The sequence below is a fragment of the Oncorhynchus mykiss genome, chromosome 20 (genome assembly GCF_057628025.1).
Source record: "Oncorhynchus mykiss isolate SJ-2025 chromosome 20, ASM5762802v1, whole genome shotgun sequence".
Taxonomy (NCBI): Eukaryota; Metazoa; Chordata; class Actinopteri; order Salmoniformes; family Salmonidae; genus Oncorhynchus; species Oncorhynchus mykiss.
In genome coordinates this window covers 35519947-35544722 of record NC_143041.1, presented here as the reverse complement: position 1 = coordinate 35544722, position 24776 = coordinate 35519947, and the positions used below count along the sequence as shown (strand labels likewise).

General features: G+C 40.5%; 1 protein-coding gene across 32 annotated transcripts in view; it reads left to right on the top strand.

Moving 5' to 3' along the window:
* LOC110498787 (neurexin-1a) overlaps positions 1–24776 on the top strand; it is a 560879-nt gene that overhangs the window by 31988 nt on the left and 504115 nt on the right. For 8 of the 32 annotated variants that reach the window (XM_090212981.1, XM_090212979.1, XM_036956156.2 and 5 more), the window contains exons 3-5: positions 7949–7966; positions 9358–9387; positions 11273–11323. The exons of 5 other annotated variants lie outside the window; for them this stretch is intronic. In XM_090212981.1, the coding sequence (XP_090069107.1) occupies positions 7949–7966; positions 9358–9387; positions 11273–11323 (99 nt within the window). The remainder of the gene's footprint in view (positions 1–7948; positions 7967–9357; positions 9388–11272; positions 11324–24776) is intronic. 19 more of the 32 variants (XM_036956170.2, XM_090212980.1, XM_036956174.2 and 16 more) reach the window with 3 other exon arrangements.

Below are 24776 nucleotides of genomic sequence, written 5' to 3'. Positions count from 1 at the left end.
AATTAGCAGGCGTTATTAAATTATAGGCGGCAGTAGCGGTGTGTGTATAATTATAATTATTTTTTTGTCATTTTAGCAGACGCTCTTATCCAGAGTGACTTACAGGAGCAATTGTGGTTAGGTGCCTTGTTCAAGGGCACATCGACATATTTTTTTACCTCGTCGGCTCAGGGATTAAAATCAGCCACCTTTCAGTTACTGAACCAAAGCTCTTAACCACTAGGCTACCTGCCACCCCAAGTCACCGAGAAAGCCAAGTCAAGACAGTTAATAAGCCATATTACAACCTGTGTTGTGATAATTGTGTTGTTTGATCTGTAACCCATTCATACGCCACCATGATATAAAATAAGGCCATGACAACAAAAAGACTACAGTCACACAATGGCGTAATAAATTCAACTACACATTAGTTTGTTTCATCACAAAGCCGGAGAGTACAGTGAAATCCACAAAGCAAACAGATGCCTACTGGAGAACTTATTTGTATTGCTTTTAATCTTTTTAAATGAATTTATCTTTTTAACACTTTGTTCTAGCTAGCTATTTGTGTAGGTCACCTGCAGCATGGTCAAGCAAGTTAATGTTTTCGACAGTTTACAAAAAAACTACTGATATAGAACAACAGAGTTACCTCAAGTCAGCACAAAGACAACAGGAGCACTGCCTCTGTTATTCCAGCACCATTTCAACTTAACATTTTAAACGTCATTATCCCAATGTGATGAAGTGTAGGGAGAAGCAAGTGTAGGGAGAAGCAATCTTCTGAATTTGCCTAAGTGGTGTTCAAAGTTAGGAGTTGCCAGGCCTAGACCCTTTCTTTGGTCATAAAAGTACCAATGCTTAGCTTTTAATTCTCTCAAATATTAGGCTACACAGAAATCCAGAGGGACATTCACTGAGCTAAGGATTTTGATGATAGTTACTCAAACCGATAACATTTGACAGTCGGTGAATGAAGTAGAGTTTGATGCTTCAGTATGATATAAGTAACTCAGCCCTTCATATTAGCTCAGTCCTTCATAATAACTCAGCCCTTCATAGTAAGTCAGCCCTTCATAGTAAGTCAGCCCTTCATAGTAACTCAGTCCTTCATAGTAACTCAGTCCTTCATAGTAAGTCAGCCCTTCATAATAACTCAGCCCTTCATAGTAGCTCAGTCCTTCATAATAACTCAGCCCTTCATAGTAAGTCAGCCCTTCATAGTAAGTCAGCCCTTCATAGTAAGTCAGTCCTTCATAGTAACTCAGTCCTTCATAGTAACTCAGTCCTTCATAATAACTCAGCCCTTCATAGTAAGTCAGCCCTTCATAGTAAGTCAGCCCTTCATAGTAAGTCAGCCCTTCATAGTAACTCAGCCCTTCATAGTAAGTCAGCCCTTCATAGTAAGTCAGCCCTTCATAGTAAGTCAGCCCTTCATAGTAAGTCAGTCCTTCATAATAACTCAGTCCTTCATAGTAACTCAGTCCTTCATAATAACTCAGCCCTTCATAGTAACTCAGTCCTTCATAGTAACTCAGTCCTTCATAATAACTCAGCCCTTCATAGTAACTCAGTCCTTCATAGTAACTCAGCCCTTCATAGTAAGTCAGCCCTTCATAGTAAGTCAGCCCTTCATAGTAAGTCAGCCCTTAATAGTAACTCAGTCCTTCATAGTAACTCAGTCCTTCATAGTAAGTCAGTGCTTCATAGTAACTCAGTCTGCAGTACAATGAGTGGCACACATGTTTTAGAATGTGAAAACAAATGTCATACCCTCCAATGCACGCACACACACGCACACACACACACACGCGCGCACACACACACGCGCGCACACACACACACACACACACACACACACACACTCACACACACACACACACACACACACACACACACACACACACTCTTTTAACCTAAATCCAATGACATATACAGATGGTCTTGAATGCAGGCTGTGTGTGGAAATGTGCTGTATGTGTACAGGCTAAATAAGAGTAATATTGGATACAGATGTTGTATGCAGATGAATTTAGTAGTATGCCTATTACTAGAGAGGCAATGTTATGCTCGGTTTTCGGCTATGTGTACTGTATGTGTACTAGCTGTGTACAAGCTGGTGTTTTGACTATAATCATGGGCTCTACACGGCACTATGTCATATACCAATATGTATATAGTGTTTTCTGCATGGGAGTCGAGCTAAGTGGAGTGAAGTGCATTGTATTGTTGTGTGGTATTAGCAGCACAATGGCAGTGGGATCGCTGCTTCGTCAAGGGGATTAGGCAGGTTTATTCCTCTGCCAGGATTATCAACCAGCTGGGGAGATTTGGGAAGGGAGAAAGTGGTGTGTTTGTGTGTGTGTGTGTGTGTGTGTGTGTTTGTGTGTTAAAACCAGTTAAATGTAACTAAATGTAATCTACGTAATCCCCAAAAGTTATTATTATATTACTTGTGTGTGTGTGTGTGTGTTGTGTGTCTGTGTGTGATGGACAGGTGGGGGTTTGGTGTAAATGGTATCTGTCATAACATGATCCCTAGTTGAATCACTGTTAGAAAGGTACTACACTAAAGAAATAGTTGTATGAGTAGATTTGGTAAGGATAGTGTCCTGTTGTGTGTCATGGTGACATCTGTCATGAACCCTAGTTTGAGGAGAGGTTGTAAGATGACATTTACATTTTGTCCTAGTCTTTTTTTATTTGTCTTCATGTGGCGCATTCAGATAGTACAGTGAACATAGGATATAAAGGCAATTCATCTGCAACAGTTTAGGTCAGGAAATAAAACTACATGTATGAATTGAGAATTTTAAGTTCAATTTCGGTTCAACGTGGTTTGAACGTACGTAGCTGGGTAGTGTAGAAACATAATTTGAACTACTCTTGGCTTTAGTCAAGTCATTCTGTGTAGAAATCTGAATTAAGGTTATCTGTCTTGGCTTTTACTTGTTGGATGGTCTTAGATGTTGTCATAGGTTGCCATGGAGATTTTTCCCCTATCGTTGACCCTGCTTTTCTATTTGTTTGATGGATGTATAGATTTTTATCAGAGTGTATAGAACTACACGGTTGGATGAAAGAAACAACATAATTTTTTTCAAGCTTAAATTACTGTAAAGCAGATTTCATTGGATGTGATATTCTTATTTTGAAATGCCATTTGGTTTTGAAATTACTAATATAAGAGGAAGAGAAACGCTAGAAACAGAGTAATAAAATGGTGATATAATCATTGGACAGATTGTGCATCAAAAACCCATTTTTATTAAAATGACACATTCATAGTTAAAAATATCAAAATTATCCTTGTCAAAATACAGTCACAATCCAGAGAACACTCTCACCCCGGTGAAATGTTTGAAGTGTTTATGTGTTCCTGTGGGATGATAATTAAGAGCTGTTCTTTAAGGTATAGATATATCAGCAAACAGCCTCTGCTTTATTACTTTTCTCCTCATCGCTACTGTTGTCACTTCACCATACCAGCTCAAAGCTTGTTGCCACCCCAGAATGCTTTTTGAATAGGAAGCGTGCTTCTCATCATCAAGCTATCCTTTTGTGAACAAAGTCATAGCCGCGGGAAGTAGTTTGGGTGTGGGGGTGCTGTGATTTATTTTGCTGATAGGTGGTCCGCTAATACAGACTAGTAAAGGACGAGTGCACTACTTTAGTGAAATATATATTTTTTCAATTTATATATATATTTTTTATTCTGATTTTTCAGGAGGTGCTGCAGCACCATCAGCCCCCCTACTTCCCACGGCTATGATCAAAGTGCCCAATATTTCCTTATATGCCCATTCCAACCATGCCGACAGAGATGTACTGTATATGTAGCTTACAGTTGAAGAAATTACAAACATTTCCTTTTATTACCATAACAAAGTCCTCATTATTACAGTACTTGCATCCTATTTTGTTCACAAAATGCTGCTGCTCTCACACTTTTATTGGTTGGTTGTGGTGCATGGTGTCTGATTTGGAAGGGGAGCTGATATGCTGGTAAGTTTCTTGGTCAATAAATCGCTTGAATCGGGGCCTGAAACCATTGAGGAGAGGTAGGATACTTGTTTCATCTGATGGGAGCTAGGAGCTATGCTGTGTGGCCCAACGTCCAATGTGTAGGTATACCTACATGATAACATGGTACTTTCAGACAAAGAAATGACTCATTCTATAGTTATCACATAGCTCATATTCACTTATATACATGTAAAGCTATATAATCAAATTGCATGTCATTATTTATCTAATCTTAAAAGTTTGCATTCTCATGACTCACGATTTCTCCTTTAAATTGATAAATCAGATTAAAACATATTACAGATGTAATGCAAATGGTTTTAACTAGTGTAAAAACCAACCAGTGTTCACTTCTGTAAAGTTCATGTATCAATATTTCTACAGTCGACCTTCTGAATTGAATTATACGTCTGTTTTCTGTAACAGCCAGCAGTTTCACTGATTTACTAATTGAACACTTATAATACTTATATAACTAAATGTTGATGAGAAATGTTGACTGACCAATGTGTTGTTCTGTTTTAGGAGGCCTTTACATCCTCTCAACCTTTCAATGATTATTGCATGCTTTATTGTAACACATACTTCCTCCAAATGTAATGTTCCCCACCAGAGGCAATGGCATGACATGCTGGGCACCTAGTTTGCCATCGTTTTGGCAACAGACATGACAACTTTATCAGTCTCTGATAGTGTTGATAGACCTCACATTCTTTTTACTTTAAATTCCTTATCACCATGTCACTCATTTCACTTTGACTGTGAGGTGATGTCCCCTTTTAGCACTTTAGCACTCTCTGCTCACTACTAATTATTTATGAGTGCTGATCTGAGATAAGTCCATAGAATCTTAGTCATTATGATCTAAATGCTTAAACTGAACCTAGATCTGCACTCTTGCGCTGAGATACTTTGTTGATATGGGCCCAGACCTGATGCGACTCAACTCTCTCTCAGCCCTTTTGTGAAAGTTCAGAAATAGGCATGATTTCCCCGTCACACTCTCTCTCTTTTTCAGCAGTCCCGATTCACGTGGAAAATAAAGTATTATTGCATTTGCCATATTTCAGTTCAAACCGAAAATAAATATTGAAAATGTTAATAATGAAATATTGATTTTACTATATATATATTATATATATGTGTGTGTGTGTGTGTGTGTATATACATAGAGTACATACACTACCAGTCAAACGTTTTAGAACACCTACTCATTCAAGGGTTTTTCTTTATTTTTACTATTTTCTACATTGTAGAATAATAGTGAAGACATCAAAACTACGAAATAACACATATGGAATCATGTAGTTACCAGAAAAGTGTTAAACAAATCCAAATATATTTTATATTTGAGATTCTTCAAAAAGCAACCCTTTGCCTTAATGACAGCTTTGCATACTCTTGGCATTCTCTCAACCAGCTTCATGAGGTAGTCACCTGGAATGCATTTCAATTAACAGTAGTGCCTTCTTAAAAGTTAATTTGTGGAATTTCTTTCCTTCTTAATGCATTTGAGCCAATTAGTTATGTTGTGACAAGTTATGTTGGTAAAAGACCAAGTCCATAGTATGGCAACAACAGCTAATATAAGCTAAGATAAATGACAGTCCATAATAACTTTAAGACATGAAGGTCAGTCAATACGAAAAAAATTCTTCAAGTGCAGTCGCAAAAACCATCAAGCGCTATGATGAAACTGGATCTCATGAGGACCACCACAGGAATGGAAGACCCAGAGTTACCTCTGCTGCAGAGGATACGTTCATTAGAGTTAACAGCCTCAGAAATTGCAGCCCATGTAAATGCTTCACAGAGCTCAAGTAACAGACACATCTCAACATCAACTGTTCAGAGGAGACTGTGTGAATCAGGCCTTCATGGTCAAATTGCTGCAATGAAACCACTACTAAAGGACACCAATAAGAAGAAAGGACTTGCTTGGGCCAAGAAACACGAGCAATGGGCATTAGACTGGTGGAAATGTGTCCTTTGGCCTGTAGTCCAAATTGGAGATTTTTGGTTCCAACCACCGTGTCGTTGTGAGACGAGGTGTGGGTGAACTAATGATCTCCGCATGTGTATTTCCCACAGTAAAGCATGGAGGAGGTGTTATGGTGTGGAGGTGCTTTGCTGGTGTCAATCTGTGACTTATTTAGAATTCAAGGCACACTTAACCAGCATGGCTACCACAGCATTCTGCAGCGATTCGCCATCCCATCTGGTTTGGGCTTCGTGGACAATCATTTGTTTTCCAAAAGGACAATGACCCAACACACCTCAAGGCTGTGTCAGGGCTATTTTACCAAGAAGGAGAGTGATGGAGTGCTGCATCAAATGACCTAGCCTCCACAATCCCCCGATCCAACCAAATTGAGATGTTTTGGGAAGAGTCGGACGGCAGAGTGAAGGAATAGCAGCCAACAAGTGCTCAGCATATGTGGGAACTCCTTCGAGACTGTTGGAAAAGCATTCCAGGTGAAGCTTGTTGAGAGAATGCCAAGAGTGTGTAAAGCTGTCATCAAGGCAAAGGATGGCTATTTGAAAAATCTCAAATATAAAATATATTTTGATTTGTTTAACACCTTTTTGGTTACTACATTTTTTTGATGTCATCAATATTATTATACAATGTAGAAAATAAAGAAGAAAAACCCTTGAATGAGTAGGTGTTCTAAAACTTTTGACCAGTAGTGTACATGCATGCAAACATAAATATACATCAGCTGACAGACACTGCTCCCGAGTGGCACAGCAGTCTAAGGCACTGCATCTCAGTGCAAGAGGCGTCACTACAGTCCCTGGTTTGATTCCAGGCTGTATCACATCCGGCTGTGATTGGGAGTCCCATAGGGTAGGGCGGTGCACAATTGGCCCAGCGTCATCCGGGTTTGGCCGTGGTAGACTGTCATTGTAAATAATAATTTGTTCTTAACTGACTTGCCTTGTTAAATAAAAGTGAAATTTAATAATAATAATTATTATTATTTTTTAAATCGCCCCCTTTCACTGTTACTGAACACTGCATGTGCCCTATTCACCACCTCTTTTACTTGGTCTACACCACTTTACACCTTATTTTATACCCTTTTCTAGCTTTCGCCAATACATTTGCTAACTCACTTTGTTTTCTCTCAGTTGAATGTACTCCTATAACCATTCTTTTGTTGCAGTAGACAGTCTAGTAAATGGGATTGAAAGAGTACATGCAGAGTGGGCACATGGCAGACAAGCTAATAGACAAGCTCAACAAGCTAAGTGACAAGCTAATGACAAGCTAGCAGCCAAGCTAATAAGCTAAGAGACAAGCTTACAACAAACTAGCAGACAAGCTAACAACAAGCTAGAAAACAAGCTAGCAGCCAAGCTCTCAGACAAGCTAACAACAAACTAGCAGACAAGCTAACAACAAACTAGCAGACAAGCTAACAACAAGCTAGCAGACAAGCTAACATTAACAGCAAAGCAAACAATGCTATCCAGAGGGGCCATAGCAATCCACTCAATATCTTAACAAGCTTAGAGTTCTTACAAATAAAGCTGTGTCCTGTATCCCAGGTAGGCATATGATCAAAGACTGAAAGTATAATTTAATGTCACGTTAATAATAATACATGGGATTTTTATAGAGCTTTTCTAAAACCCCAAAACGGATAGTTATGCAGAAAATAGTTTAACAGAAATTTGACAGATTAGAAGTCCTCTGCAGCATTGAAACACAGCCAGTTGTGTTGAACAGCTAAGAGATAGTAGGCCTCTGCAGCACCAAGACCTTTCCTCTGCTGGGGTTGTCAATACAGTACAACGTGGGGCACTTTGCATGTGATGTGTGATGCCTTGCATGGTTACGACATGCAACGGCCCTGTACCAGTCTGCATGCTGCTTAACGAATGTCTTCCTTTTCCTCTCTCTCCTTCCGCCCGTCCGTCCGTCCGCTTGCAGAAGACAACCATGTTGAAGGTAGGTATTCTACTTTCTCTTTTCTTTATCATGGTTTTATCATCTTTGCACCATGATTTAACTCACTAAAACCATGCTGTGGTTTTCATGGCTTAGATTACTCCTCATGTTTGTTATGGGGAAAAGTTGTTAAAATGTGCTACTGAAATGGTAAGTTGGCTCTATATCTTTTCTCATTTGGGGTTCTGGGTAGATGTTTTTGCAGCATGTGCTAGGCAATTGGTTCAGGAGAGATGTGTGGTTTGGGATAGTGCAATTATGGACTGGAAAGGTTATCTGTTATTAACACTGATTATCACCATCCTGGCTCACCATCCTGATGAGAAATTGTGGAAAATTCTCCTTAATTGCTGCTGCATTGCAGTTGCTATTATTCTTGAAATCTCTCATAGATACATATCAATGAATATCAGTGAAAGTTCTGGCAAAAGTTGAGCTATGTATGTTAAGAAGTGGGTAAGTATTTAAGCTACTACTATACTATCAAACTGTGCCTTGGCTCTCCCACTGGTTTGAAAAAATGATTCTGCAGGTTATTGTTGATGCACTACATTACATTAGTTAATGGTTTGGAAGGGATAGAACAAACATTTTATGGTTTCTGCAAACTGCGGGAAGTATGCAATAGTCTGTTCCCATTTACAAGGAGGAAATAGTTTCAGAGTAAACAACTGAATACAACTTTACAGAAAAAACTCTGAATTTAAGGCCCAGCTAATGTATTTATTTGCAATAGTGTCTTAAATATTTGCATGAAGGAGGGGAAAATGACCAGACCCTGCCCAATCAAATGTGTATTTATTTTTCTGACAATATTATCATGCAAATACTCAGTTTGGAACTTTGAAACTGAATGGAGAGAAATGTCGATCCAATGACTGAGATTCACATCTCAAAACGTTGTTAAATCGTGGAGTCAGGCCATTGTTTTGGGGGTTGGTAGGTATAGTAGGTGGACTGGGTTGAGCATTCTCAAAGGATCCCCCTCTTGGACAAATGGAACCTCGACTAACTTCCAATCATTACTGTTAATTTAACTCTAGTAAGTCTGACTGATGATGCATTGCAACCTCTCTCTTGGTTGAAAACATGCTCATCACCCTAACCCAACCTCGTCTGACTATACCCCTTCCTCTCTCTCCGTCCCCCTTCTCCCTTACCCCAACTCCCCAACACCTCCCAAAATACCACAGGCATCTACCAGACACAGATGCCTGTGTGTCAGTTTGACCTAGGTAGCGTCCCAAGTGAACCCTATTCCCTTTAAAGTGCACTGGCTCTGGTCAAAAGTAGTGCACTATAAAGAGAATAGGATGTCATTTGGGAAGCAGCCTTAGCCTCACCCGTGATCCCCTGTCTCTTTGCTGACTGTGCTCTTGTTTCCCTTTAAGGTCTGGCGCACTTGATGATGGGCGACCAAGGTATGGGTCCGGTTCCTTTTCCACTCTTGCCTCCATTATCCCCCCTCCGCCCCCTCTTCCTTTGTGGTCGATACAAAGACTTGTTTCGCTGCTTCTCGTTCTCTTGCTGCTGGCTGGGGGTACTCAGGGCTATTAAAACTGGTCTGTCATTCATTTCAGCTGCTTTGCCACAGTGAATGACTTGGTTTGGTTTGTTCATCCTGGCTGTTCTTTTTTTTTTCTTTGCTGTTTTTTTGTATTACTTTTCACACGTTTTTGTCTTCATACCACTTCCCTCGACTCATCGCCTCAAATCAGCACATCTGTTTTCTTTATTTTTTTCTCGACCAAATTGCTTTCATTTCTGGCCTACTTTTCTTGCGAGTATGTTTCAAACCCATCTTCATTCAGCTGGCAATTACATCATATCATCAAAATCAAACATAACATGCTGAAGATAATGCATAATTGTGATGTACAATTAAGTCAGGGTTTTCCAAACTCGGTCCTGGGGCCTTCCCTGAGTGCACGTTTTGGTTTTTGCTCTAGCACTACACAGCTGACTCAAATAATCAAAGCTTGACGATGAGTGGGTTATTTGAATCAGCTTTGTAGTGCTAGGGAAAAAACTAAACATGCACCCAGGGGAGCCCCAGGACCAAGTTTGGGAAACTCTACTCTAGGTAGCTGAAATGCTACATCAGACACCCCTCTATATTACCCTTGTTGCTTGAATGCTTTAGCTGCCAGTCAGTGAGCCACAGTGAGCAAGCTAGATGATTGACAACTTCTCTCCATTTTCAAGGCAATCTCTGCCAGCATCCCAAATTGGCACCCTATTCCCTATTCAGTGCACTACTTTTGACCAGGGCCCCCTGGTCAAAAGTTGTGCACTACATAAGGAATAGGGTGCCATTTAGGACACATCTTCTCCATGCCAGTCTGGATGATGCTCATTACCCAGCATGCACCATAAGGCAGGAAATACAATATTGCTCACATGTGCTTTACCCCCTCAACCCCTCCTTAACCTCATACCCACACCAGCATTCCATCAATCTCTCACCTCATCTCAGATATTATATTTACCCCATCGTGCCTCTCTCTGTGTTTTCTCTGGGTGCGTCTGAAATGGCATCCTATTCCCTATTTAGTCCTATACTTTTGACCAGGGTCCTATATGAAATAGGGTTCCATTTGAGATGCACCCACTCTGTGTTCTTCCCTGCCTGTCCATATGACCATGACACTTATGGGTGTCTGTCTTTCCTTTCTCTCTCCCTCTTCTTCTCCTCTTTTGTCTGGAAACTACTTTCTACCATGGAACATTCCATCAAATATCATAGGTAAAAGTAAAGGTACTCACCTCTCTTTTTTTACTCAAACTCAATGTACTCATACGACTGTGTCAAGTCTGCTGTCTGTTGTGGCCTTATATGCTGATTTCATTAAGTATATAAAGTCCATTGGCATTATTTCATTGTTTTATGTTGCTACTATATAAAATGTATGTGTGTCACGGTACCCAAGGTAGGTTGCTGCTCACACCTTTCTATGAGGAGTGGATTGTTTCATTTCTGCTTGATGCATGGAAACCATAATGACATTCATAAAGGGGGGACATGTGATGTCCACTCTACACTGCTGGTACCGGATGGCAGTGCAGCCCTTCCCACCGGTAATGATTTATCTTGTTCAACGTATTGGTGGGTAGTGTGGTGTGGTGGGGGGGAAGGCTATATCTGGCCCCAGTGTCTGACCAACCAGAGTGTCGTGGGCAGCGGGCAATGGGCTGGGCACCCCATGGGCTGGGCAGCATCTTATCCTGCCTGGCTGTGCTGCTGTGCCGCTCTCCGCAGAGGGTAAGTGGACCTCTGATCTTTGCCCGTTTGCCTCTCCTACCCAGGGCGAAGGGAAGGAGAAGGTTGGCTTCGAAGGTCCCTGCTGAGCATTCCAGGTAAACAGCTTTGCTTTGTTAATTAGATTCCTTAACAGATCACACCAAGACAAGCAGATCTAAAGGAGAAGTCCATTTGATTTGTTTGTTTCATCCATACATGTTATATTATGTTATGTGACATGCCTGGGGGCTTCAGTCGTCAGTGAAAGACAATGTCGACGTCCCAGCAGCATGTAGGTTGTGTGTGAGAAAATGTACATGTGGGGTAAAACGGGAATGATCATTTATGACTTACGAGTATCTGTAGTATCTGATCTCTATTTAAGGGTGAAATTAGTTTAACAAAATGACATTGTTTGAAGGCATGACCTTTGTCACTGTAGGAATTGTGAGACTGAAATTCCATTCCAGTGTTCCATTTGCATTCTCAATTAATTATTCTCATATTTTCACCTGTAATACTGTAGCATTTCTGTCTAAGTAAGTCAGGTAAGGGATGTGTTTGTGAAAATAAATTAGCATGATACAGTGAAAGTCATTGAAATTAGTTTGTACAGGTAAGTCTACACAATATCCGCAGACACAAGTAAATATAGTATAAATTCATAAAATGTATGAGGAACCATTTCCCTCCTGCACTGTATGAGAAATGCAACCATTTTCTGATATCTGTGATTCGGATCCATCCATTACCTGCAGTACATAAATATTTGTTACTGCCATTTTACATTTAGGTACATGATTAAACATGATTTAGATCCTAAAACACACACGAGAGTACACCTTTTTTACTTGCTTTTAATCACTCGGACCTGAGGGCAACAGTGCAAAGATCTACTACACTTCACTAAGGTAAGTGCTATTTACTTGGTCTTATTTGGTAACGGTGGTTCAGGTTGTGTGGCCATTCATAGAGGTTGGATGATTTGCCGCCCATCTTGTCTTGATCTTTCTCTGGATTTTGAATAGGTCAATTTAGCATTTCTGACATTTCTTGTACACATTCTGTTCTACATTTTATTTGTCCTGCAAGATTGGAATCCCTCTTGCCTGTACAAATTGAATGAAATTTGTCTTCAAGAGTTTGATGAGCTGTACCAGGGATGGGATACAATTTTCAATGCTCAAGTCTGGTTGTAATAGCACAATTTTTCTTACATGAGCCAAGTCGAAGGGGTTTCAATTGTGTTTTTAACGTGATAAGGGTACACATAACATTACATGTTTGTAAGACCAACACCGTGGCATCTTGATACCTTTAATGCAGATATAGAAAATCTATTCAGGATATGTCATTTGAAATCTCTATGGATGTACAGCATGTTTCTGAAATCATCAGGGTTTGACATGTACTGTGGGCTATACGCATGGCTAGCTGGACACTAGTCGTCACTGAAATGTACTGTAACAGCTCTCAGGAAACTGTCCTTTGGCAGCATATTGCGTGCCAACTGCAGATGCCACCACCATTGAGTTCCAAATAGCACTAGGGCTGGGCGATATGGCCTAAAACTGATATCTACATTTTTTTCAAACTTATGGGCTTATGGGATTCATGATATATCTTACTTATGTAATTTTTTATGGAAATAAACTTTGTTGTACAATTAAAGTTAAAATACACTGCATTTAAAACCGTAAGCCCCCACTGATCATTTCATTATTTTATCAAAATAGTTGTACCTGCTTTTTTGTTGTTGTTGCAATAATCACTGATCTGGCTTTCAGGTCTGTCTATAAACATGTCCTTTTTGTTACAAATTTAACCAGAACCATGCAAAATGCACATTCACTAATAATGTAGCAGGCGTTACAGTAAATTAACACCGGTCTCATAAACAATCTCTCAAACACAAGCCCACGTGCTAGTTAGTAGCCAGTTTATATTTAAGGTTTAGCCAAATATGATCTAGGTATTATTCCACAAACTCTGAAATCAGCTAACATGGCAAAACAGTTGAATTGTTATGAACCCGTGTCTTCAACTGTTTGAACAGCATGCTAGCCTGACCACTTTGTTCAGATGTTGAAATCAAGTGGCCTACCTTATTTCTCACAATGAGAACGAGTTGCCAATTCCTTATACAATTGTTTTATACTCATTGCACATTTATAAAACACGGACTAAACAGCTAGTATAACAATCTTTATTTGAATTAAATGCTGCTAGCGATACGTGGTACCGTAATGCGCGCACAAAAAAATGAGCATTCATTTTCCAGAATGAATTTGAATATTTGAGGAGTTGAAACATAAACAGGGTATGGTTCGAAAGGTTATATTTTCATCTGTTACAGTAAAATAATGTCTCCATCTGTTTTGGTGTCCGTTTGACCGATTTTGTTGGAGCAAATAGCGAGTTGAAACCTCTCGCCTCAGTCCTAAATGATACCAGATTCCCTAAATCCACTAATTCTGACTAGATCACATAGGGAATGTATAGGGCATAGGGTTTTATCTGGGATACACACCGTTCCAGCCTGGAAGTGGCAGAAGGCGAGCCACGGGGGGAAAGATGGATAGAAGTGTTGATGTAGCAGAAAACTAACAACATACTGAGTCTAATTCCGGGCCTTCACCATGCAGTATGTCCTCTGTCTCCTATAGGGTGTGAAACAGGCGTAGGATCACTGCTACAGTTCAGGGTTATGAGGCTGGAAAGATCCAGCCCTTATACATCTTGTTTTATCTAATCTGATGACACTAGTACAAAACGTTTGCACAACATTTAAGCCCTATTAATGAACTTTCACCAGCTTCTAAAACTTCTGAGAATTCATGATTTATCCCCTCTTGCTTCTCCTTTTCTCCTTTCTCCTTCTCTCCTGGTATTGGTTTTCTACTTAGATTTTGGTAGCCCTTTACACTCGTACCCGTATAGGGATTGAAAATGGCAAATTTGGGCACTAATAAGCTCGTAAATTGGAACGTCGTGCTGTACAGTAACATGCTATACATGATGTCAGAGCTCTGGCTCTGCGCTTCACACCTCTGTATGGGTTTTGACTGACAGCCATTCTGAACTTGAGCACCGCGTGCAACAAGAAGTGGCTCCCATCCCTCCTGCTAATTGGGCAAAATTTGCACATTTTTTGTTGTCTGAGTAAATTAAGATGACTATGTATTTTGAAATATGAGACGTTGAGGATTATAATAAATACCACTGTGATGTTATACAGCAAGCCTAACACCAGTGAGTCTAAATGTGAACTTCACATTTCCAAATCATAAAACTCATGTTGTATACAGTGTAAATGTTTATGATCACTATGTTTAATTTACAGTTACACAATGACATAGCATCATACCCTGGGTTGTTCTGAACAGAATAGGCCTATGTACAGTGGAAGTCGGAAGTTTACATACACCTTAGCCAAATACATTTAAACTCGGTTTTTCACAATTCCTGACATTTAATCCCAGTAAATATTCCCTGTTTTAGGTCTGTAAGGATCACCACTTTATTTTAAGAATGTGAAATGTCAGAATAATAGTAGAGAGAAGGATTTATTTCAGCTTTAATTTCTTTCATCACATTCCCAGTGGATTAGAAGTTTACATACACTCAATTAGTATTTGGTAGCATTGCCTTTAAATTGTTGAACTTGGGTCAAACATTCCGGGTAGCCTTCCACAAGCTTCCCACAATAAGTTGGGTGAATTTTGGCCCATTCCACCTGACAGAGCTGGTGTAACTCAGTCAGGTTTGTAGGCCTCCTTGCTTGCACACGCTTTTTCAGTTCTGCTCACAAATTTTCTATGGGATTGAGGTCAGGGCTTTGTGATGGCCACTCCAATACCTTGACTTTGTTGTCCTTAAGCCATTTTGCCACAACTCTGGAAGTACGCTTGGGGTCATTGTCCATTTGGAAGACCCATTTGCGACCAATCTTTAACTTCCTGTCTGATGTCTTGAGATGTTACTTCAATATATCCACATAATTGTCCTTCCTCATGATGCCATCTATTTGTGAAGGCCATCAGTCACTCCTGCAGCAAAGCACCCCCACAACATGATGCTGCCATCCCCGTGCTTCACAGTTGGGATGGTGTTCTTCGGCTTGTAAACAATTGTTGGAAAAATTAGTAGATGTCCTAACCGGCTTGCCAAAACTATAGTTTGTTAACAAGAAATTTGTGGAGTGGTTGAAAAACGAGTTTTAATGACTCCAACCTAAGTGTATGTAAACTTCTGACTTCAACTATATGTTTCTTGTGAAGAAAACCTGCCGGAGCACACACACCTGAATGCACTCATGACTCCTTTCTGTGCACACCAAAATCACGATCTCTGAATTGCCTTGTGAATGGCTAGCACTGTAAGATTGTATTTTATAACCTAGCTAGTCATGTTGGCAATAGAACAAGCTTTCAAATCATGCCCACCTGACCCAGATTGCGATTTATAATTAACCATTTTTAGATTGCGTAAAAAGCAACAGTAATTGTGTGACGTCGGGGATGTAGTGTTGTGTTCAAAATAAATCAACTACAAGTGTGCTTGCTCTAGTTCCTCAACGGCACAGTTATGAGAGCTAAAAAAACAACAACTTGTAGTTGAAGACTGTTCTTTGAGTCATAAAAATTCATTGAAATTGCTTAGGAACTGTGCACACTTTGGAGAGGTGTGGCCACTTGGAGACACCAGTTAGTCCTCTCACTCAAACCCTTGTAATTGTTTCATCTTATGTGGCACCTTCCCCACAGAATTCGTTATCAACAAATGTGGTACAACAAGTACAGCAAATGCAAAATGCACATAAAATCAATAGTGTAATGTTTGGATTCAGTCTTTTGATTTGATTAAGCTGCCCATTAGCCGACGCCAATAGTGACAGCTAGTCTTACTGGGGTCCAACACATACCGAAAAACACATTACAGACAAAATACTTGACAATTTACATACTTAAAACATTAACGTAGTGTGTGTGTGTGTGTGTGTGTGTGTGTGTGTGTGTGTGTGTGTGTGTGTGTGTGTGTGTGTGTGTGTGTGTGTGTGTGTGTGTGTGTGTGTGTGTGTGCATTCATCAGTTACACATACATGTCAGTACATACACACAACAAGTAGGTCACACAGGGGAGAGGCGTTGTGCCGGGAGGTGTTGCTTTATTTGTTTTTTAAAAGCAGGTTTGCTGTTCACTTGCGAGTTTCATACAATCAGGGCTCTTTTTTCTGGGACTGTTAAAAGACACCTAGTGGCATGTCTGGTGGGGTAAGTGTGTGTGTCAGTGTTGTGTGTAAGTTGACTATACAAACAATTTGGAATTTTCAACAAATAATTTTTTCTTATAAAAACAAGAAGTGATGTAGTCAGATTTTCCTCAATTCTTAGCCAAGAGAGACTGAAATGTATAGTACTGATATTAGCCCCCTGATTACAGTGAAGAGCAAGATGTGCCACTCTGTTTTGGGCCAGCTGCAGCTTAACTAGGTCCTTCTTTTCAGCACTTGACCATATGACTGGGCAATAATTATGATAAGATAAAACCATAACCTGCAGGACTTTCTTTGTGGAGTTTGTTGTCAAGAAAAAAATATTTTTATAACGGCCAGATCTCTCCCCATTTTTACAACCATTGATTATTTATGTTTTGACCATGACAGTTTACATGAACTGTTGTTTACTCGCCATTTGTCTAATATTTTCCCCATTATCTCCAAACTGTTCCCTTTCAATTGCTGCCATGGTTATTATGCTTTTCATATATCTTCTGCAAGAATCATTTCAATAAAGCCCTATCCATATAGTATAGGCCAATTCCCACGAGTGTAAAAGGGTAAGGTCATTGTAGATCCAGATATAATTGCTGCTTTATCTAAATAGGTGCCACTAGTACAAAATGTTTATTATCAGTTCAGCTACTTTAGCAGTTAAAATGGTCATTGTAATAATGTACTTTGTAAAGCTTCTGAGAATGTCCCATTACGCCAACTCTTGTTTCTCCTGTACTCTCTGGTCGTGTGGTTTAGCTTGATAGATTTTGAGGTCCTTTGTGAGGTAAATATGTGCATATATTAAGATGTCTGTGTTGGTGAAGCTGCCCTTGGATTCTCAGAATCAGAGAATCTCATTTCCATTACCTGTGTCCCAAATGGCACCCTGATCAAAGGTGTTGCACTATATACAGAATAGAGTACAAATTGGAATGCAGCCTAGAGAAGAGGATAAGTCATAATACCACTGGCACACCTACAGCCAACAGACAGTGTATTTAAAAGCTGTCATCACAGCCAAGTGCCATGTGAAGCTTAAAAAAACGTCAGGCAGACAGACCAGGCTCACACACATAACAGGCTTACAGGTATTACTGGGCCTTTTCCTAAATTAGTATACTTTTTAGTCTAATTGCTTTTGAGAGTTATGATTTTTTTAAACTTTTTTTCTGAAAATGGAAATATCCTCTCTTTAATTATGAAAGGTAAATCCTCAGAGATTCATTTCTCTGTCGGTGCCAAGTATGACTGGGTTGTATCAAGGAAATTATGTTTCAAACATTGGGTGTCTTTGTTTGTTTGTATGCAAGTTGGATGTGTCAGTGTGTATTTGCGAGCCATTGGAATGCTGTTGAATCCTGTTAAATTGGGCCTGCTTTATTTCTAGTCAGTCACATACAGGTAACTGACTAAATAAAGGAAACACTACCATAAAGTGTTTTAATAGGGTGTTGGGACACCACGAGCTAGAACAGCTTCAATGCACATTGGCATAGATTCTACAAGTGTCTGAAACTCTATTGGAGGGATGTGGCACCATCCTGCCATTAAAACAATCCATAATTTGGTGTTTTGTTGATGGTGGTGGAAAACACTGTCTCAGACACCACTCCAGAATCTCCCATAAGTGTTCAGTTTAGTTGAGATCTGGTGACTGATACAGCCATGGCATATGGTTTACATTGTTTTCATGCTTATCAAACCATTCAGTGACCACTCATGCCCTGTGGATGGGGGGCATTGTCGTCCTACATGACGATGTCCTGCATTGTCGTTCATAGCCATCATACTGTTTGAGTTGTCAGCTAAAATGAATTCAACGTGAAATCACCCTGCCATTTGATTTAGGTAAAACATTGGGTGAAAAAAAGGCAACATTTGTTCACGTTGATGACTTTTTAAAATCCAAATCACATTGAGTAATTTCCATTAATTATAATCCACATAATAATTCAGGTTTCTTGTTTCTGCAGGATTATTTCCTTCTGTAGCAAACTCTACATCTGTCTGATACTGTAAATACAATTTCACTGTTTTTGACGTATTCTAATGAGACAGGTGCAGATAATATTTAACTTGTGGATGTTTCTTGAGCTTGGCAGCCAATGTAATGGATTCTGAACAAAGAGATAGAAACCTGAACAACACAGATAATTATTTTAATTTGGATTTCTCTTTTTTTAAATCTAAAGACTCACAACTTGTTTTCAAAGACAAGTCTTGACTGTAGTGAGAGAGAAGAGGAGATTGAGTCTATGCTTAAGGTGGTATGTTGATGTACTCTAGTATCGATGTGATCTACACTAAGTGTACAAAACATTAGGAACACCTTCCTAATATTGAGTTGCATCCCCCCGACTTACAGGAGCAATTAGGTTTAATTGCTCAAGGGAACATTGGCAGATTTTTTTTACCTAAGGGTGCAGGGTTTCAAAACAAAGACCATTCAGTTACTGGCCCAACGCGCTTACCCTCTAGGCTACTTGCCGCCCCAGGGATCATAGCTTTCACCTGGATTCATCTGGTCAGTCTGTCATGGCAAGAGCAGATTTGTGCACTCAGTGTATGTGGCTATGGAGAGGAATAAAATGCTGGTATGCAATGTGATGTGTAGCTCTGGTATGGAATGTTGTTTTATAATGGTTGCTGAAAACTCTATGCCTAGAATTATAACCTAGAACCTTCTATCTCCAATATGCCACACATGGAATGCCTTTACCGAACCGGCTTTTCAACATTAACCTAAATGGAGAAAATAGGAACTATATTATGGGTTTTTCTTGCTACTACCCTTATGTTTTGAAACTGAGCTCTTACATCTAATGCAGTTCATGAGAACATGAAATGGGATATAGAAACTACTAAAGAGTAACTGACTATATATTTCAGAATATTCACGATCTCATTGTTGTAGTGAAGGCATTTAGCAGTTATAACCTTTCAGTTGGCCTGTCCATTTGAGTCAAAATCCGTTGAAGTGATTTAACAAAAACCCTCAACTTGATGGTGGTGGTGTCCCAAATGGCACCCTATTCCCTATGTAGTGCACTACATTTGAGCAGAACCCTATGTGACCTGGTCAAAAATAGTGCACTAAATGGGAATAGTGTGTCATTTGGGACTCAGTACTGTGAAATTTGTTTGAAAGCTTTTCCTCAATGATATGGTTCTGCACAGCGGCTTGCTGGTGAGGATTACACTTGTCATCAAGGACCATGGCTTGGTTTAAGTATGCGTTCAAATCCCCTTTCTTCTTGAAGGTCCTTGTTGCGGTAGTTGTATGCTCTCAGAAGAATCCTTAAACCTCACTTTATATTTTCCTTGGCTTGCCTTTTCTTATTAAGGTCGAAGAGGATACAGTGTGCAAAAGTGCATGCAACGTGGAAACTGGAGAGTTTGCCTCTGAAGTGTGAGTTTGTTTTTAGTGCTCTGGCTGAAAACTGCAGTGGTCTTGACACTTTGAAACTGTATTCCCCCAAGTGATCAATGTCAGAGACACACACAATGGATTCTATAAGCCGAGATGTCTCTGAATTTACCCATGTGTGTATGAAGAACACATGAAGCTCTCTCTTGCACAGTGGTGGAGCTCTACATCCACAGCTAGTCTTCTGTGTTCTGGAGGGATTATGCGGACCAGCATGTCAACATGCCACTCGTCAACGGTGTTGCCGTGCTCTCGATCTGACAGGTAACACGTTGCCATGCCACATGAGCTGAATCGACAACTACTCTCTCCTTTGTACTTTCATATCTGAAACCTAACCTGAAAGTCTGTCAGTGGACAGGACTCCGAGGACCCTGCCCCAGCCTCTCAATGCATAACCATCAATCTCAAAGTTTTAACCCTTTCAAAGGAAAACATGCTTAAGGTTAACTGAGATATCAATATCTGATTTGGATGGATTCTTTCGTAAGACTTCAGTGTTTCTTCTACATTCATTTAGCAGTGATGGGAGCACTGCCACTGCTAAATCGTTGCCGCCATTCAAAGAAAATAATTTTCAGGACGATAAAGCGTTTTTAGTGTAAACTTAAACGACTTAACCAGATATAAAGTATGTTATTGGAACTATATGCTTTTTTAAATAAGATTATCTTTGAGAACTAACAATCACCAAAATTAAAACTAGACAGTCAAGGGGGAATCTTAAATTCCCAAAATGTCATGGCTTATACCCCCATTGATTTTGTTATATTTGAGACACTCAGATAGCATAAGAACACAATGTAAGCCAAGGCAAAATGTGTAGAATTGCAGGAAATTAGCTTTACAACTATAAACTTTTCTCCCTAGCCCCATGGCAAAATGTGTAGAGTTGCAGGAAATTAGCTTTACAACTGTAAATGTGTAGAATTGCAGGAAATATGTAGAATTTCAGATAACTAGCTATAAAACACCAGCAAATGTATCTGCAGTGAAGAGGAGGGCATCTAAAATGTTGAGTTAGACCACGGCAATCCTAGGAGAAACACTGGACTTGATATAATTTTTTTAATTGTAAGATTTAAAAATATATATTTTAATGATGTGCGTTGTGGTTGACACATATGGTTAGCTTCATAAAAGAGTAAAACTACATCTAAGATATTACACCTGTTGACAGAATAAAATATGAGGTTTAAGTAGATTTCAGTAAGATTGTGTGTGTGGTTGTGTTATACTGCTTGTCTCTGTACCTTCAGGAGGGTCTCAAATGTATTCTGACGTTAGCAGGAAGCAGAGGGCGGCAGCAAAGCAGAAAAGGCCAGTTAATCTCGCAGCTGCTTCCAAAATGGCACCCTATTCCATATGTACAGGAGTGCACTACGTTTGGGGTAGCTAACCCTGGGAATGCATTTCCTGCCACTCCATTCCATTTTCCCTCTCACCTTTCCATCTCTCTCTCTCACCACCCCCCCCCCAAAAAAAAAAATCCCTCACCCCTTTCTCCCCCCTCTCTCTCTCTCGCTCATTCTCTATCTCAACCTCTTATCTTCTTAATGTGACAGAGATCTGTAATAGAGAATAATTTGGGGGTTTTATACAATCCATTTTGAGATGTGTTTGATTGCAAACTTGCCTTTTCCCAACTGGCTGAAGTATGTGACTTTATTTTGACCACTGTAAGTGTGACAGGTGTGATGCCATCAGTGCTGCTGAACCCTGTGAGTCCCATGAGTCCCAGAGATGCTGAAGGAAAAGGAAGGTCTGACCAATTTGATGCCTGCCTTCCCACACCTGGCCCAGGCAGGCTCCATAACCAGAGCACTGTTTCTCTCAAACAAGGCAGTTTTATTTGATAGGTCACAGTGGTGGATTCAGAGGTGGTGTTAAACACTGCCGTTGAGATTATCCTGGAGTGCTGAGAGAGACGGAGAGTGAAAGGGAGGGAGAGAGCGAGAGAGAGAGAGAGAGAAAGAGAGAGAGAAAAGGGGAAAGGGATGGTATACTGACTCTTGGAGTGGTGCTGAAAGAGAAAGGGCCCTGTAATTACCTGTAGAGAGATTTGTGTGTCTGACACGGTGGATTGACAAATCAGCACTCAACCTCCACAGATTAGTAATATTACCGCTTCTGCTGCTTAGAGAAGGCAGATAGGAGGCAGAGAGGAGGCAAGGGGAGGCAGAGAGGAGGCAGGGGGAGGCAGAGAGGAGGCAAGGGGAGGCAGAGAGGAGGCAGGGGGAGGCAGATAGGAGGCAGGGGGAGGCAGAGAGGAGGCAGGGGGAGGCAGAGAGGAGGCAAGGGGAGGGAGAGAGGAGGCAGGGGGAGGCAGAGAGGAGGCAGGTGGAGACAGAGAGGAGGCAGGGGGAGGCAGAGAGGAGGCAGGGGGAGGCAGAGAGGAGGCAGGGGGAGGCAGAGAGGAGGCAGGGGGAGGCAGAGAGGAGGCAGGGGGAGGCAGAGAGGAGGAAGGTGGAGACAGAGAGGAGGCAGAGGGAAACAGACATTACCACAGCTTCTGCCACTGAAGGGGAAGCAGGGGGGAGATGGGTGGCAGGCGTGGGGAGGCAGACAGTGGAAAACAGAGAAGTGACAGAGAGAGTTGAGAGGGAAGTGATGAGGGAAGTGTAATTAGTAGTCAAAGGCGAATACATGGGAGAGAGAGAAAGAAAGGGGAATAGAAAGGGAGAGAAATAAGGAGAGGGAGAGAAAGGGGGGTTAGATAACAGTATATAGCTTTGTGTCGATTGTCGAAGCTCTCACAGCCATCTTTGTCTGTCCTTTTAATGTTACCCCTTTTTGTTTCATTTACTTAGATTTGATTGAATATAGAATTGTGTGTTTTTGTCTTTTTTATTTGTAGCTACAACGATGGTCTCTGATCATTTTTTATTTTTGCTGTGGGATTATCAGGGTGGGATTATCCCTACAGAATTTTCTTCACAAAGTTTGAATGACTTCCCCTTTTAAAATATATGTATTGTAAGGCGAAGACAAACAGGTAAATTATTTGAGAGAGAGAGAGAGAGAGGGAGAGAGAGAGAGAGAGGGAGAGAGAGAGAGAGAGAGAGAGAGAGAGAGAGAGAGGGTCATAATAAATAAAAGGTTGGAGTTGGATCGTTATGAGAGCGGCTCTGCTGGCTCTGCTGGAAGGAGATCTGGTGTGGATCAATACTCATGGTCGATGGCTGTGTTGCATCCCAAATGGCACCCTATCCTCTATATAGTGCACTACTTTTGACCAGAGCCCTATTGGAATAGGGTGCCATTTGTGACACAGTGTGGGACTGGCCTGAAAATAAAGGAATGAATGAAGAATCTGAGCAGAAAACTGATAAAAGAGAGACACAGGGATGGGATAAGAATCCATCATCCACCCTCCATCCTGTCTGCATGTCTCTTCATTTATTTATTTAAAATGTTCTCCTTTCTTCTCTTCCCTTCTTCCTGGCTTTCCAATTGTTACATTAGTGCCTTGACTGTAAAGAAAAACTACAGTCTGGTATTTTTTAGTATGTACATTACAAGGTCTTATTTCATGACCATTCGGCGACTGGAATGATTCCATAAACACTGTTGGAATGCACCTTCAGCCGGTTTTATTTCTTGGTGGGTAAAATAGCATGCTAACTTTGATGTTGTCAATTGGATATTTGTAGGATCTGTTTTCATTATGCAGCGTGTGGCTTGCATTAGTGATATTTAAAGGATCACTCTTCAGTGGCTTTAATTACTGGTGTAGTTGATGACAGAGGAATTGCTTGCAAAGAGACAGTTGTGATTTTTGTTCTAGTTTAATTTTTGCCCGCTTATACAGTATGCATACAGTATGACGACAGCCTTATTTATTTGAGAGAGAGAGAGAGAGAGATAGATCTCGGAGAGATCAATGAAGAGAGATCTCGGAGAGATGAATGAAGAGAGATCTCTAGGAGAGAGGAAAATAATAGAGTATGAGAGTAATTTCATGCTGAATGACTCACAGAGTGAAATAGTAATACATATTTATCAGCCTGCCTGTGACTCTTGGCCTGGCGGTTCACTATGCCATATAAGACATACTGAGCAGTAGGAAGAAAACAAACAAAGATTTGCCACATGTAATTGCAAGGCAGAGGTGCCAATCATGCTTTTAGGAATATTTGTGTTGCTCTCTTTCCTCTTGCCAGTTCAATGCTATAATTCAATCCAAACACATGACACATGACGCCTTGAAAATCAAGGACATCTCAAGGGGTTTTATCCTGTCATAATATTTTCGGATTAATTTCAAACTATAATTTGAATAGCATAATGATGTAAACAGTTGTTTGGATAGTAGTTAGACATTAGTAATTAGGCATTAGTAGTTAGACATTAGTAGTTAGACATTGATATTGGTATTGAGATCTGTACGCTGAAACCATTTCCTCAGGATTTTGTTTTGTTTTTGTAAAGGCCAAGAAAGTGAATATGTTTGCAATGAGGCATGCAGTGAAATGGCAAGGCTCCCTGTGAGAAAATAGAATAGGCAATTTCAAATCCTCCCTGCCCTGGAATAACCACCTGGCTAGCGACAATTTGTCTCAGGAGGTGTACATACACACTCAAAGAGGTGTACACACGCTCATGGACATTCACACAGATCCTTATGCGCAAACACACGCAGACGCACGCACGCACACTCTCTGTCTCTCTCCCTCTCTCTCTCCCTCTCTGTCTCTCTCCCTCTCTGTCTCTCTCCCTCTCTCTCTCCCTCTCTGTCTCTCTCCCTCTCTGTCTCTCTCCCTCGCTGTCTCTCTCCCTCTCTGTATCTCTCCATCTCTCTCTCCCTCTCTGCCTCTCTCCCTCTCTCTCTCTCCATCTCTCTCTCCCTCTGTCTCTCTCCCTCTCT